We start from the raw sequence: 15,674 nt of genomic DNA, 5'->3' as shown, positions 1-15,674 counted from the left end.
CCTGATGAGAATCACCACTGAGTCACATTTGCAGCTCATACACATTAAACAGTTTTTTATTTGACACAGTTACATGAAATATACCTTCAGGTCTTCAGCTTCTGGAACCGCAAGTCAACAAAATATTAAATAATGTGAAAAACATGGATATTGGAGGGTTTATAACAGTTTAACGGCTCTAATTAGCAGTGAGGACATCTTATCGTTTCAAAGCTCTAATCCACACTTCACTATAAAGCCGTTACAGAATATATCAAGAGAATTCTGAAATGTGACTCTAGAAATCAGATTTACTTCCACACTCTTGGCCTGTTTTGTTTTTTAATGCCTGCTTTCCCTCATTGTTTGTGGCTGGTGTTCATCCATGTGGACGACATGGAGCTTGATGAAATAGTGCTAAACACATACAAGTGTTTTACGGAGACGCTTCCAGCAGTTCATCCTCACGCCAGCTGTGCTTTTGAAGCATTTACGTGCTCTCATAGTGAAATACTCCCGGGGGGGGGGGGTTTGGACGGTATTTTATGGCTCCAGATGAACAAGGCCTGCAGTTCTCCAGCTTTCTCCGCCTGTAAATGCTTCACAAGCCACCGTCATCAAAACAGAGTCCGTCTGTAACCGCTCACGTTGGTGCGCAGCTCTCAGTGCTTCTCCAGAGCTTTAGTCAGCAGGTCATTAAGGCGGGAAATCATCGGTCGGGGGTCATCGTTCAGGCCTGCTGTGATCATGGCGTTATCATAGATCTGCAAAATACAGACAAAGAGACAAAAAGTTGATTACAAGTCTTGTGTTTTTCCCCAGAATGGTTTCTCCTGAAAGTGAACATTCACTTCTACTCCTCGAGTGCTCTTAAGCTGTTGTCAATAACTGAAGACTTCCTGCACGTTTCAAATTAAAAGCCTCCCGTGAGCAGCTTTAAAGTGTGAAGTCATTACCACTAAGTGTCAGAGGAGAAACGGTATGAATGTGTCGTACATTATCCTGAACTTAAAGACATCAGGCAGATCAGAAAACAAAGATGAACATGTTTTCCACACGCAGCTCTAACAACCCACAGTACCTGTTCCAGTAACAGACCGGCCAGTTCAGAGTTTGTGTCCTTCAGTGCCTGCAACTTCTTGATCAGATCATGTCTGTTAGAAAAAGCACAAGAATGTGAGAGCTGGACACAGTAATGTCAACTGGTTTTTATTTTATTCCATCTAGTAACATACACACACTCTCTCACCCTGCATTGATCTCCAGTGTGGGCTGCAGTATCTGAGCTCTCTCCTCGGGGGTGCGAGCCAGCTGCTGGGTGCGGAGGAAGTGTCGCGCAGCTCCCATTTCCAGCACTGTGATCATAGCTGGGTGGGTGTCTAGCCGAGGAGTCAGCTACGGGGCAGATGAGGGGAAAAAAACTAGTTTGAATTCACGACAGACGATTTCAACACATTTAAGGCTTTAACTCAGCATTAGTCTTATCTTTACCTTTATGTTGGTGACTCGGCATTAGTCTTATCTTTACCTTTATGTTGGTGACTCGGCATTAGTCTTATCTTTACCTTTATGTTGGTGACTCAGCATTAGTCTTATCTTTACCTTTATGTTGGTGACTCAGTATTAGTCTTATCTTTACCTTTATGTTGGTGACTCAGCATTAGTAGTCTTATCTTTACCTTTATGTTGGTGACTCAGTATTAGTCTTATCTTTACCTTTATGTTGGTGACTCAGTATTAGTCTTATCTTTACCTTTATGTTGGTGACTCAGCATTAGTCTTATCTTTACCTTTATGTTGGTGACTCAGCATTAGTCTTATCTTTACCTTTATGTTGGTGACTCGGGGGCCCAAAGCGTTCTTCATCCAGGACAGCAGGTCGTCTGCTTGCTCCTGCGTCAGACGCTCGGAGGCTGCGGGAGAGAAAAGGCGATAAACCGCAGTCAAGACTACAGCCGTGACGTGACGTGACGGTGACGGGTGTCGTGCTACACTGGAGGTGTGAGAGCGGAGCTCACCGGGCTTGCTGTCTTCAAACTTCTCCTCTTTGTAGTGATCCACCACGATGTCCGTCTCCACCGAGATCACCTTCTTCTGGTCAAAATCGCGGAGGTGGAGCAGGGTGAGCTCGTCGAACTGCTCGTAGCAGAACAGCACCTGGACGGACACGAGAGACGTGATAAAACATATGTTTTCTGGACTTCTTTCTCATATCGAAAGTGCCGATGGATTCCTTATCGTATCGAAGTTTTGATCACTACCTCCATGTCTTTCTGTTTCATGGCCTCATAGTAGGGAGAGTGCTGTGCAAGATGGCGGTTGGGCGCGCACAGGTAGTAGATGTTGCGCGTGCCCGCCTTCATGCGGGAGGAGTACTCCATCAGATTGGTGTGCTGACCCGCCGGCAGGGCTGAAGACTCAAACCTCAACAGCTTAGCAATGTCCTCCTGCACAGAGACAGGAAGGAGGGTCCACAGTCAAGATACCACAATCACATCTGTAATCAGCCGGTTGCATTCTCCAAGTCACCTTGACGTCTTGTTCCTGCGTGGTGACGATGCCCTCCCTCATGAAGAGGCCGTAGTCCTCGAAGAACTTGTTGTACTTCTCCGGCTCCTTCTTGCTCTGGTCCAGCAGGAAGCGGATCACCCTCTGCTGCAAAACGTCACGGAGCTTCCTGAAGCCACAGGGAAGTAAAAACGACAGTTAAAAGAACTGAGAAATGCATTTTGAATTCACATTTAAATATTCCTGAAAATGTAGATGTTATGGAAAAGCATCAGAAAATACGGTGAAGACAGAAGTGTGTTGTACCTGATGAGGGCGCTCTCCTGCAGCAGCTCTCTGCTCAGATTCAACGGGATGTCCTCACTGTCCACCACACCTACACACACACACACACACACACAATGTTTAGCTCAGCACTGAAACATGAAAAACACTCGTGGAGCTTCTTAGGGTGGGGTCCAGACCTCGGAGGAAGCGAAGCCACTTGGGCAAGATGTCCGTGGCTTTGGTCTGGATCAGGATCTTCCTGCTGAACAGAGCCACGCTGGAGCCCATCTCCCTGCTCACGTCAAACATGCTCGGCTTCTGTTGACAAAATAAGTTATTCTTAGTAAACGTAGGTACTCACTACCACCGGAAAACATGTTCTGTTAGGGGACAAAGACGCGCAACATGATCTTTAATACAGGTCGAGTATGGAAAGAGGCTGGTGAGAGTTTTGCTCGTCAAAATAAACTCACCGAGTCCGGGACGTAGAAGATGCTGCGGATGTTGAGCGGGGCGTCGGCGCGGTAGTGCAGCGTGTAGCGGGGCTTGTCGTAGGCCTGAGCGACGTAGCGGTAGAACTCCTCGTGCTGCCAGTCGCTAATCTCCTTCGGCTCCATCATCCACAAGGCCTGATGGGAGACAAGAGGCCACACAGCAATTCATTTAGAAAGAAAAGATCCCACGGACATAAATGTCAAAGCATGTGTTGTAGCAGTGATGCACAATATTAACATGTCAGCGAAAGTGAAGTATCATCAATTACAGCAGCCACCCTGGTAGAAAATATTGCACTTAGAATGGTGCCAATGTGTGCAGAAAGGTAAGTCAGTATTGTCTCTATTAGAGAGGCTCACCTGCAGAGTGTTGAGCCTCCGTCCGTTCAGGAAGATGGGGAAGCCGACGAAGTTGCTGTACTTCGTTACAACCTCTGAAAGAGACACAGCTCGTGAGCACACGGGAGTGATGCGACACTAACGCGTTTTATCGCTCCCGGCAGTCATACCTTTCACTCTGTCCTCAGAGGAAAACTCCTTGCAGTCGTCTTTGAAGTGCAGCACGATCTTTGTTCCCCGTTGAACGCCGCTGGCTTCGGCGATCTCAAAAACCCCAGAGCTGACGGAGACAGAAGAATGTGCGATTATCACACTTGGTTGTAGTCACTACGCAGAACTCTTTGTTCTGAAACGTCGATCATCCCTCCCTCCTTCTCACCCGTCTGAGGACCACTTGTATCCCGGTGCGTCAGGCTCGGCGGACCGAGAGTAGACTTCAACGCGGTCGGCCACCATGAAGGCAGAGTAGAACCCCACCCCGAACTGACCGATGATGGTGCTGCTGGCCTCCGCCTGGTTCTGCAGGGCGTCCAAAAAGGCCTGCGGTGTGTGACGAAGAGAGGAACCGAATGAGGAGGATACATTATAGATACAAGTCAGGTGCGACATTCATAGATATATAAACACACGAGTCTTTGAAAGATCACCTTGGATCCGGAGCGCGCGATGGTCCCCAGGTTGGCTACCAGCTCCTCCTGGTTCATCCCCACTCCTGTGTCCTGTTTGGAGGACAGAGACTCGTCACTCATTGAAGTCACTATAGCGTGTTGTACAATATTCATCCACCAGGTGGCGTCTATATCAACATCACACAAGGAGCCAGAGTTCACCAGAAGCCCTTTTTATCAGAATCCTTCATTAACTGACAGATCAGCACACTGAGGACGAACTACCATAACTTTGAGTAAGTCAAGTCAAGAGAGGGGCGCCGCTGGAGAAGGAGTGCACGTACTCTGAGTTTTTGTTTTAAGATGTACCACACTATGACCTTTATGTGACATATTAGTGTTCTTTGTCAGTTAAACTCATTTTCTTCCTTTGTTTGTGATTCAACATAAAGAACCAATAATCAGCAGCTTCATTTCTATGCTGTAACATTCATGGGGTGCTTTGCAATGACCGCTTATAGTTGAATGAGCGTGAAAGGGTGCGATATAACACATTGTGATTATTTTATTCTACAATCTTGTATCCCAATTTCTGCCAGACTAGTGAAGGCCTAGACATATTTGTTAGCTCCATTCTTCTTTAGAATAGTAGTAGTTGGTTGATACAGAGGAAATAGTAAAATGATGATTACTGCTGTTAGCTCCAGAAACTCATCCCAAAATCAGGCAGAGAACAATGGAAACAAAAGCAGAACCCACTAAGCAGTTTCTGAATTTTTGCTTTACTTTTAAATACTTCCACCGCTCTATTTTGCATCCAATTACAATATATACACAACATTTTGTAGAGAATAACATTTATTAAAATAAGAGGAGCATTCTTATTTTAAGTTGTCGTTTGTTTTTCTTTCTTTTGGGTCAATGCAGCATTTTTATGCTGCGTTATATATTGAATGAATGTAAAAGTGTGTATTTCATGGTGTTGAAAAAAACGGTGACATTTTCATATTGTGTCCATGCAGTGTCTATAATGCTGCTTGTTTAACTGAAAAAGGATAAAAGGATAACACCAATCAAATATATTTCATGCAGACTGCACATGTGACTCAGTCTTGGCTATATGTATATATATATACACACACAGTATATAATATATATACCTGAATGGTGAAGGTTCCCTTGGCACCATCGGTCTGAAGGTGGATCTCCATCTGAGCAGTTTCTCCGCCTGCTGTCATCAGTTTATGGCGCAGTTTTTCCAGAGCGTCACTGCCATTGGAGATCAACTCCCTGATGAACACCTGGTGGGACGTGGAAGAGGAGAAAAGTTATAGATGTGTGTGTGTCTCTCTCTCTCACACACACACACACACACACACACACACACACACCTCTTTCTCCGAGTACAAGGACCTGGCAACAATGTCCAAAAGCTTTTTCGTCTCAGCCTTAAATTCATGTTTGGACAGGCTACCTGCAGGGTTCAGGGGAAATAGCAAGATTCAGATCATCTTAAATCTAACAAATGATCAGCTTCACCCTGACATCAAAGCAGAAGTGTGTCTGCAGCACCTTGAACAGACTCCGTATCACTGATGATGGTGTGCAGAGGCTCCTCTTCGGGCTCTTTCTCTGGCTCTTTCTCGGCCTCCTGGGTGCTGTAGTAAGACTGTTGGCCGAGGCAGGACCGCTGGGAGCTCCACACTCCGGGCCGACTGCTCCACCTCCGCTGCTGCTGTCCAACCTGCAGGTCTGAGGACACCAGGAGTCAACTGCTTGGGCTGAAAGCTGCGGCATTGACATGTTTCCAGCTAGCCGGCTAAGCTAACAAACACAGCTTACCTCCAATGAGGGAGCGCGAGGTAATTCCGCTGCTCAGCCCTCGTGCACAAACCGTTAGTCGTGAGTTGACCCTCTGAGAGGAACCCAAGGCGAACCGAGCTAGCGCGAGGCAGCGAGACATGATGACAGAGGGGGGGACGATAAGAGGAGACAGCTCGATTGACCGTGGAACACACGCCGGGACGAGCGCTCTACAGTTAGGACCCGTGACTTGCGCCTTGTGATGACGCCAGTGGGGGCGTCCATTACACTGCCTGATGAAAAGCGGAAATGACTGATTTCTAAATGATCTCATGTATAAAAGTATTTTAAGTGCACTGTTTAGGTTCGTCGATATGTGTGGAAAAACCCGTAGTAATACTGTAAGTATTTATATCGTCTTATTTTGTACCCTCCATTTTTTGAGGTTGTCATTTCAGTTCTCAATTTGCCCGTCAAGGTCAAACAGTGTTAATTAGGATAAACAAATAAAAATATGAAAATATCCCAATACATTAGGACTATATATGTATTTTGATATGATTAATTGCTGGGAGTAATTTTGCCAAACAAAAAATGTTAAACGTTCGTTCGATGGTTCCAGCTTCTCAAATGTGGAAGTTGGAGCATTTCCTTCAAAATCATCACTTTGAACTCTAGGAAATTGTGATTTTTACTTTTTCTAGTATTGTATACACTGAATGACTGATTGAATCAAATAATTGAGACAGTAATCTGCAGATTCATTTATAATTAAAACTCTTACCAGAACAGTTCTTTCCAAACAGAAACATAAAAAGCAGAGTCTGTGGCACACAGGTTTATTTAACAATATGGTATATAAGTACGAAATGAGCCATTTGAACCAGTTTGTACAGTGATTTCATTCTTATTTTCTGCATATTTACAGTACTGTCTAGCTGCATGATTTACATTAGAGAATAGTTCATCAATTCAAGTTTAATGCAATAGAGAAAATGATGCACAAAACCCTCTCTGAACACAAATCAGCAGTCAAACAAGTTAATTTCCCACCACAGGCAAAAGAGGTTCAGGACTTGATGAAAATTTCTTTTGACCGAGGGAAAGACGAAGCAAGACAAATACTGGGCCCAGGCCTAAAAAGAACATTCCGGCACCTGTGAACATTAACAAGCTTCAAGACAGGTTTCTCTTACACCTGCCTTCTGTGTTTGGATGTGTGCAATAGTTCCTAGATCTATACAAATACATTTATCTCCCATAGACTCTGCAAACAGGAAAGAAATTAAGGCTTTCCCAAAGGCAGTCCTTTTGAAAAATGGCATATTAGAATAAATTATCCAGGAACAGAGAAACTGAGCAAGAGGTGAAACCTGGCAAAAACAATTCCCAGACAAAATAATTTTACAGTCTTCTCAACACAAATACCATATTAATCTGCAAAGGTACAAAAAAATAATTGAATAATAAAATGAAATATTTTTTGTTTTGAGAAGTTTTGTTAAAAAAAGTCAATACCAGAGCATAACAAATGAAAAACAAATTAAAACACCAAGACCAGGGCAAATTCTTGCATGGCTGGTCTGAACCAAAAAATATATTCTGTGTGTCTTTGTTGTCTTCTTTTTAACAGCAAGTATTAAATCACTCTCACTGTGTTGGAAGAAAAAGCAGTCCCTTGGTTTAAGGAAAGTTCACAGTCTGTAGGCCTCGTATGACTCATTTGTTTGTATTTCTTTTCGCTTTTTACACCAGCAAGTACAAAAAAATTCTCAGCTGAAAACAGAACAAGGCCTTTCTTCTGTCCCAAAATGCTACAATCCTTCAACAAATTTCTCCAGCGTGTCTCCCGTCGTGTCACCCACCATACCCATGTCATTACTCAACCCCCCTCTGTTTGGTGTGTTGAGTTGCGGGAGCATGGCACTCTGCTCCGGTGTTCCCATGTGTCCCTGCTCCATGGAGCCCGACATTGGGCCTCCAAGGCTGGGGTGGGGAGAGCTGGAGTGGAGGGCACCGTGTTGAGGTGAGGGCTGGAGCTGTATCCTCGGGGAGGGACTGGAATGCGGGGGCTGCTGTGAAGGCGGACGGGGCGATTGCACTGGGGCTGGGGAGCGTACTTGGTTTCCCAGGGTGTTTGCCATTGTCTTGCCAGGTAAGTGAGCTCCTCCCTGGGCTTGGCTTTGGAGCATGTGAGGCTGTGGACTCATCGAGTTAGCCTGTGCTGGAGAGCCCATCTGCTGCTTTAACATCTGCTGCTGCTGTTGCTGAAGCATGCGCTGCTGGATAAGGTTCTGGGGCACATCCATGCCCATGCCAGGTTGACCCATTTGAGATGTGGGAGGGAGCTGTCCCATGGGCCCCCCACCACCTTGCATAGCCATTTGCTGCTGCATACGGAGCTGGGAGTAGCTTGCTGGCCCTGTCTGCTGTTGGGGGAACTGACCGTGGCCCTGAGGCATGCCTCCCTGTTGCTGCTGCTGCTGCTGCTGTTGCTGCTGCTGCATCTGCTGCATCCTGAGCAGCTGCTGTCTGCGGTACAGTTGGGGATTGCCGTTTTGAGCAGCATTCATCATCTGGCCTTGGGGGCCCATGGTTGCCATGCCCTGGGGCCCTGCCTGCTGAGGAGGCTGCTGCTGCTGCTGCTGCTGCTGCTGCTGCTGCTGCTGCTGCTGCTGCTGCTGCTGCTGCTGCTGCTGCTGAGGTGCCATCACTGGCCTCTGCACTTGGTTTGCCATGGCTGCCATGGCCTGCATTCCTGCCTGAGACCCCAGCATGGCCTGTGCGCTCTGCTGCTGCACCTGCTGCTGTTGCTGCGGCTGGGTGGCCTGGTACTTGGCTGTCCTCTGTTTAATGAAAGCGGCCATGAGGTGGGGATTGGACTTGAGGATGTTGAGGACCTGCTGTTGCTGCTGTGGGGAGCTGGGAGATTTGAGAGTGCGCAGTAATTCCTGCAGGGCACTCGGCGCAATGTTACCAGGAATCCCTCGTGGCATGTTTTGCTGCTGTGGTGTCATGCCTTGCTGTGAGGGCCCCTGTGGAGGCATGACCCCAGTCATTTGGAGACCTTGTTGCTGGGGCATCATGGGCCTCTGCATGAGCTGGTTCTGCTGGGGTATGGGTGCTCCCTGAGCCTGCTGAGGGCCCATAGGGCCCTGTTGAGGAGGGACCTGTGGCTGATGGCCCTGGGGATTCTGCATCCCTGGACCCCATTGACCCTGCTGCATAGCCTGCATCACCTGGGGGCCCCGTGGCCCCTGCATCATCTGCATCTGACCCTGCATGGGCCCCATCATTCGAGGGTGGTTCATGGGCATCCCATTCATGGTATAATTCTGTTGTTGCTGCTGTTGTTGTTGCTGTTGTTTCGCCTTGGCGACCATCTCGATCTGTCTGGCCACCTTAAGGGCTGCCAGCAGGGGCTGCTGCTGTTGTTGCTGTTGTTGTTGTTGTTGTTGCTGCTGCTGCTGCTGCTGTTGTTGTTGTTGCTGTTGCTGCTGTTGTTGCTGTTGCTGCTGTTGTTGCTGTTGCTGCTGTTGCTGTTGCTGTTGTTGAGGATGCTGCTGTTGTTGAGGATGCTGCTGTTGTTGAGGATGCTGCTGAGGATGCTGTTGATGGGGCATGTTAGGCAGAGGTGACTGTTGCTGATGAAGAGGGGATGACTGAGGCCCTGGTTTGCCCTGCGGCACCGGTGTTGGGGGCTGGCTGCTGCGGCCATTGTTGGGGAAGCCTTGGGCCATATTGGCAGGGTTTGGTGGCTGCTGTTGTTGGGGCTGGTTGGGCATGGGCTGGGGTGTCTGCGGTGTATTAGGCTGCTGCACAGAGTTGGGGGTGTCGGGGCCAGCTGAGGTAGGTGGAGATGGCATGGGCATACCCCTTCCAGCCATGGTGGCCATCCTCCGGCGCATCATTTGAGCCTGCTGGAGCCTGTGCTGCAGCTGCTGTTGACGGAGTTTGTGCTTGATGTTGAGGCAGAAGGGAACAGGACACTTGTTCTCCTGACAGTGCTTCGCGTGATAACAACACAAAGCGATGAGTTGCTTGCACACAGGGCAGCCACCATTGGTCTTGCGCTTGCAGCCTTTGGTGTGTTGAACCACCCTCTTCATCTTCTGGCATGAAGGAAGAGAGCAGTTGGCATTGCGGCACTGGCAGGCATGGACCAGGGACTGGATGCAGCGCTGGATGCTGAGACGGCGGCTCTCCTGAGGGCTCTTGGAGGCCTCTCCACCCGCACCGTTGCTGTCATCGTCTAGACCAAGGCCCCACTTAACCATCTGGTGCTCGTGGCCCTTAGCGTTGTAGCAGTTAATGCATAGGTCATAGTCCTGATGAAAGTTGAGGAAGACCACGTTAAGGTTATGTTAAGATTAACATTTAATTCAGAACTAATACAGACAAATTTCAAAAGATATAGGTAGTGTCCTTATTCCTACCTCACAGACGGTGCAGTGCCAGCGAGTCTCTACGTGGTGCTTGCACTCATTGCAGGTGTACACAAAGCGGTCCTGGCCTTGGTTGTGCAGCTCCACCAACATGCACATCGTGCTCCATTTGCATCTTCTCAGTGAGCTGAACTCCCAGTGCTTGTCCCTGGCCAAAGTCAGAAAGGCATCCCGACCATCCATCAGGTCACAGGTCAACAGGGGGTCGGGGTCCATAATGGGTGGCAGGGTGTTAATGACTGGCCCGGCATGGAGGTGGATTACAAAAAACACCTGGTAGTAGAAAAGGAGGAGAAATGTGTTAGTTGTAAGGACAAAATCTCAGTCCATCCCATGTAGGTGGTCTCTCCTACATGGGATTTAAGTATCTGCACTGCTCTAAAGCCAATGGGTTCTGTTGTGTGCTGGGGTACTTTGGTGCCTAGATGTACCTCTAAGATGTGCATTAACGAGAAAGAACCTGTTCTGTGCAACTATTTGGTCACCTATTAAACCTACCAGCTTGGCTTAAAAGTATCAAGTCCTGCAATGTTGCATGAAAGTGGATTGATTCAGTTGTTCGGGTTTCTCACCTCCTTATGTTTCTCCATGGTGGCGTAGAGCTTCTGGGACAGGTCATTGGCTACATTCGGCATCCCAGGCTTTTTCTTATTGGCTCGGCTGACGCTGCTTTTGTTTTTGTTGGTTTTCTTGTTATTCTTCTTTTTGGCATTTTTGCTGTCAGCTTGGGCCCCCTTGAAATAGATGGACACGAAGGTTCAGAGAGACAAGATGAGGTTACGCAATTAAGCAGAGTGGTTACACAATGCCTGAATGACTGCTGAAAGCTTTTATATAATGAGCACTTGAGGATGATAAAATCTGGGTTGAAACAGAAGCCCAAGCACCAGGCTGTTGATTTTTGCATAAAACGGAGCGACCCTTTCATAAAAACCCATTTCAACATGCTCAAGCCGCCTGTCCATCCAACTCACCTCTGGTGCCTCACAGGAGGCCGTGTTCTCCTCCTTCTTCCTCTCTTCCTCCTCCTGCTGCAGCTCCTTGATGCTCTCCTCCAGCACATTGGGCCAAAAGTCGCCCTCAAAGTACGGCAGCTCATTGGCACTGGTCAGCCGGTCTTCGGTTGCCTGTTTGAAAATGTCCTGAACCCAAACGCACAAGACTTCCATCAGGCAAGATAGTAACACAACTCTTAAAGGAAATGTCTGGAAGTTTCATAAAGTACAATTTAAAACTTTCAGCAGCCTTTTACGACCAATTCGAAAGGTAAAATAAACATGTCAGTCCTAAAGCATACAGTAAAGATTAGCCTAAGCCATAGATTGTTTTAGGGTTGTAGTTTCTGTTCTCCTACTTTTTACAATAAACTATAGCAAACACAAGGGGGAGCCCTCCTTTACTGCACACGTTTGGACCGGACACAGCGACATGCTGATACACACTTGTCTCCTTGGCAGAGACTGAAAGGATGGTTCAAAGCATATTAATAATATGATTTTGAAAAGGGCCTTATAGACAATACTATTGGAATACTTAAAAACAGTCTATGTCGATATGTCAAGTAAAGTTTAACTCTAATCTAATCCCATTAGGCTTTTTTGTGTGTTAGTTGAAAGATGAAAATCATTAGATTAGACCACTTCAAAGCAAAATGTTTTCCTGTTCTGCTTTTCGGAAATCTGATTACGTCTTTTCTTTCTGTAGCTGTTACAGAATACAGTTACCCTTTTTTGAATCATAATTACGAAGCACCGCTCCATGTATTCCATTTACTTCCCACGGCTGCTCATCATTCAGACATGTGCAACAGTGAACCGCCATCTCTTTATGAAAGAATCCGGTTAATACGATGATATGAAGCGACAGTAAAACTAAATCATCGCCTACCCACCAACAGTAAACAGAAAGGATCAAGAGAACACTGTATGCATACTAAACCAAAATAATATGAGAATCAGCGTGCAATTTAAAATAAATCTAATCTATACAGTAATATGGTAAGGCATCCGACATCCCACTGTAGTCGATGTGATCATTTTCTGACCTTGTAGTCATGCAGGATCCTCTCAGCGAACGCCTTGTCCAGCATCTTTCGGTACCACTCCTGGAGCCTCTTGGGTTTGGGGATCTTCTGGTCAGCAGGGTGGCAGTGAAAAATGTAGTCATCTCCTTCACTGGGTGGGCAGGCCCAGATGTGACCCATCACATACCTGAGGGCAACAAGAGCGTTCAGCCACTTGCAGGAATGATACTTGCAGCATTAGCTTGAAATTGTGTGCAACACTACACTGTGTACAGTTACTCTCAACCTACCCCAGTTTCTTCACATACTCCAGGTAGCCGATCAGGATCTCATGGTAAACTGCAGTCCTTAGCGCACGGGGCCTGAAGAAGTGAATACTGTCGAGGTATGATATGTAAACCCGTCTGCAAAGAAAACATGGAGAATTGAATCAAAGAGCAACACACACAAAGTACCAAAATAAACTGAGGAAAACATGCATGCGCGATTCTTTCTTTTTTTCCTGTAGTTCTACCTGGTATTTGGAAAGGGGCACTCTGAGCCGTACTCCTGGACATGCATCCCAAAGAAACAAACGTCCACCCCGTCTATTTCCTCAAATGCAAAAAGTGCTTTGGTTCTATAAGGGAAGGTCTCCACCATCTCGCCTGTGTCCACAAACCTATGGGAACAGAGAAGCACAAGTTACAGGGTTTTGTTTTTTTTGAAAAATCTGCATATTTTACAGCGGGATCATATCCATGGTCAGGTTTTCATGCACGTTTGCTTACTTGGAGATTTAGATTTATACGTTTTTAAAGGAAAACTGATGTGCTAGCAATTGCTTTTGAGAACAAAGACAAAGTACTTTTGTAGTGCATTTATATTATTCCAGCGACAGGTCACCACAATAGAGATCTATACGGAGGATGTCTTTATTTACACAATCAAATCTATGAATTAAAAGTGGCGATGTGTGGAGGTGTCCTGGTGTTTTTGTTGCACGTCATCCCTCCTCTCTCCCCTACACAGTCTTTATCAAATAAAGGCTAAAATGCCCCAAAACAAATGTTACATCTAAAAAAAACATTAAATCAATGTTTTGCAAATCACAAGAGGCCCACGTAATCTGCAGGTGAGAACCTTACTTAGACTTCATGCCAGGCTTAATCTCCACATTTTTGTCAGAGCTGGCCACCACTCGCACAAACACCTCGCCGGCCTCAGGATGGTTCTGCCTTTTCAAGTACTTGTTCACTCTGTCCTCGATGTACGTCCCCAACCGGGTGGACTGCAACCCTTTACAAAGGCCAGCGCAAACACAAGAACAAAATGCAATTAATATCAATCCGAGGTGTAAACGTTGAGACTTTAGCGTGATCAAATAAAGGATAATTAAAATCAAATAATATGTTACGGTTCTTTTACCATTAAACGCAACTTACTTCTGGCTGAAAACCGGTTCTCCTTTCTTGTTTTGCCAGACTTCTTCAGACAGTTGTCACAGATAAAGCTGGAAGAAGAAAGATTACACTGCCGTTTAGAGTCAACACACAGTTACGCTGGCATAAGTGAATACCGAGTAAGAAGTAAGAATTCTGTTGAAGTCAAACATGGACTGTATGCTTAAATAGCTGGATAGCCATAGCGAGACTTACCCTGTCGGCCAAATAACATCGTAGTGCAGCACGCAGATCTGATGCATCTTTCGCCCGCAGTCTTTACATTCAACAAACCTGGCAAGGACAAATATTTACTTTGTGCTTTCCTTTGCCGAAAGAATAATTACTGCCATAACATCAACGAGAGTCAAACTGAACTCTACCACGACTACTACTCACGGTTCAGGGTCCAACATGTCATTTTTCTTCTTTTCAAACTGCTCTTTTGATATCATGCTGCACAAACAAAAAAGAGATAAAGAGACAACCAAGTTCACGCTTGCTCCTGTGATTGAAACTCCTTTCCACACAAATAAATCGAGAGAAAAAACAGCCTGATAATCTCGCGAGGTGATCATCAGCTGGTGGTCAGCCACCAGGGCCTGGTAACTTACGTCTGTGGCTGTGCCGGGTCGTCCCCCAGGGTCACACTGTTGCCCTGGATCTCGTTGAAGCACTTCTCACAGAAGTGATACCTGTCGGCAATAAGGCCATATTTGGGTGAACTGCAGCCAGGACACACAGTAGCAGCACAGGCAAACCGGCGTACAGGTGGCAGAATGCAGAGTAAACGGCGCACGCGGCAACAACCGAAGACGGAGCACGGGCAACGTGCAGACGGAGGGACACACACACACACACACACGCGCGCACACATGCAGAGGTACATGTTAGTGACACTTGAAATGGTCATGATCCAGCCACTCTCATTCATTCAAACAGAAATGTGGGAAACATGCTCAAATGTTAATAATGGTAATGATTGTCAACAACAAATGAATGTGCGGGAAACTACTGTATGTCTACACGACAGCATTTAACTGGAATATGAAAACATAACAGAAATACTGTTTCACTGCAATACTTTATAACATAAGCAACATGCATTATGAGCAGATGAAGGAATGATATGGTCATGCTGGGGGAGACAAGATGAGGGACAACAAAAAATAAAATGTGAAGGTGTTGTCAGTAAGTGTTCAGTTACCGGACGTAATGTTATTTACGTCAAGGGGATTTTAGTCCTAATGCTTGAGGAATTTAGATGAAGATTAGAATAATGTAAGGAATCCATTCCATTCTCATAAACACTGACGTTTTGTCCTAAACCTCACTTCTCATTTCATAGCGAGTATCTGCAATAATTGAATGGCGTTGCATTGGAATGATTTGAGGTGCAGAAGCAGATTCTGCACAGCAGGGGGAGCTTTGGGGCTGGTTCTTGGGCACAGCAGATATACGAGGACAACACAGGGCCAGATAATGCACATTCTGCTTGGCCACAATATACAACTCTCAGTGGTGCCTGCGACACCCCTATAAAGGAACGGTAATGTGGATAACGTTGTTGACTTGTATGGCTTTATGTGAGGCGGTATGTTTGGATGCGTTTAATCTTTGAGGATCAAGCTGCACACCTTTCTCTTCATAACTCCTCAGAAGAGTCAAATTTTACCTGTTCTGGTAGCTGAAGTAGGTGCCGTCCCTGGAAATGGTGCACAACTGTTTGCCATAACAACACAGCGTCTGGGGTGAGAACTCATACTGCGGAAACATGAGAGAGAACA

General features: G+C 46.3%; 1 protein-coding gene across 5 annotated transcripts in view; it reads right to left on the bottom strand.

Moving 5' to 3' along the window:
* Positions 1-509: 509 nt before the first annotated feature.
* LOC142944824 (heat shock protein 75 kDa, mitochondrial-like) overlaps positions 510-15,674 on the bottom strand; it is a 38,750-nt gene continuing 23,585 nt past the window's right edge. For 3 of the 5 annotated variants that reach the window (XM_076085965.1, XM_076085968.1, XM_076085966.1), the window contains exons 19-31: positions 15,563-15,651; positions 14,502-14,582; positions 14,287-14,343; positions 14,104-14,181; positions 13,891-13,958; positions 13,594-13,756; positions 12,981-13,127; positions 12,757-12,870; positions 12,488-12,653; positions 11,418-11,585; positions 11,016-11,177; positions 10,435-10,716; positions 6,750-10,326 (exon numbers count right to left, since the gene is read on the bottom strand). In XM_076085965.1, the coding sequence (XP_075942080.1) occupies positions 7,813-10,326; positions 10,435-10,716; positions 11,016-11,177; positions 11,418-11,585; positions 12,488-12,653; positions 12,757-12,870; positions 12,981-13,127; positions 13,594-13,756; positions 13,891-13,958; positions 14,104-14,181; positions 14,287-14,343; positions 14,502-14,582; positions 15,563-15,651 (4,089 nt within the window). In that variant the 3' untranslated portion in view covers positions 6,750-7,812. Of the gene's footprint in view, positions 744-1,060; positions 1,134-1,228; positions 1,375-1,806; positions 1,893-1,997; positions 2,137-2,240; positions 2,427-2,508; positions 2,657-2,793; positions 2,864-2,951; positions 3,073-3,227; positions 3,384-3,608; positions 3,683-3,757; positions 3,868-3,966; positions 4,128-4,234; positions 4,307-5,355; positions 5,497-5,586; positions 5,670-5,767; positions 5,948-6,037; positions 6,243-6,749; positions 10,327-10,434; positions 10,717-11,015; positions 11,178-11,417; positions 11,586-12,487; positions 12,654-12,756; positions 12,871-12,980; positions 13,128-13,593; positions 13,757-13,890; positions 13,959-14,103; positions 14,182-14,286; positions 14,344-14,501; positions 14,583-15,562; positions 15,652-15,674 lie in introns of those variants that run through there. The other 2 variants (XM_076085970.1, XM_076085969.1) reach the window with 2 other exon arrangements.

This window comes from Anarhichas minor, unplaced genomic scaffold (assembly GCF_050575085.1).
Source record: "Anarhichas minor isolate MPS153535 unplaced genomic scaffold, ASM5057508v1 ptg000007l, whole genome shotgun sequence".
NCBI lineage: Eukaryota > Metazoa > Chordata > Actinopteri > Perciformes > Anarhichadidae > Anarhichas > Anarhichas minor.
The sequence above is the reverse complement of the archived record's forward strand: the minus strand, read 5'-3'. Positions and strand labels throughout refer to the sequence as shown.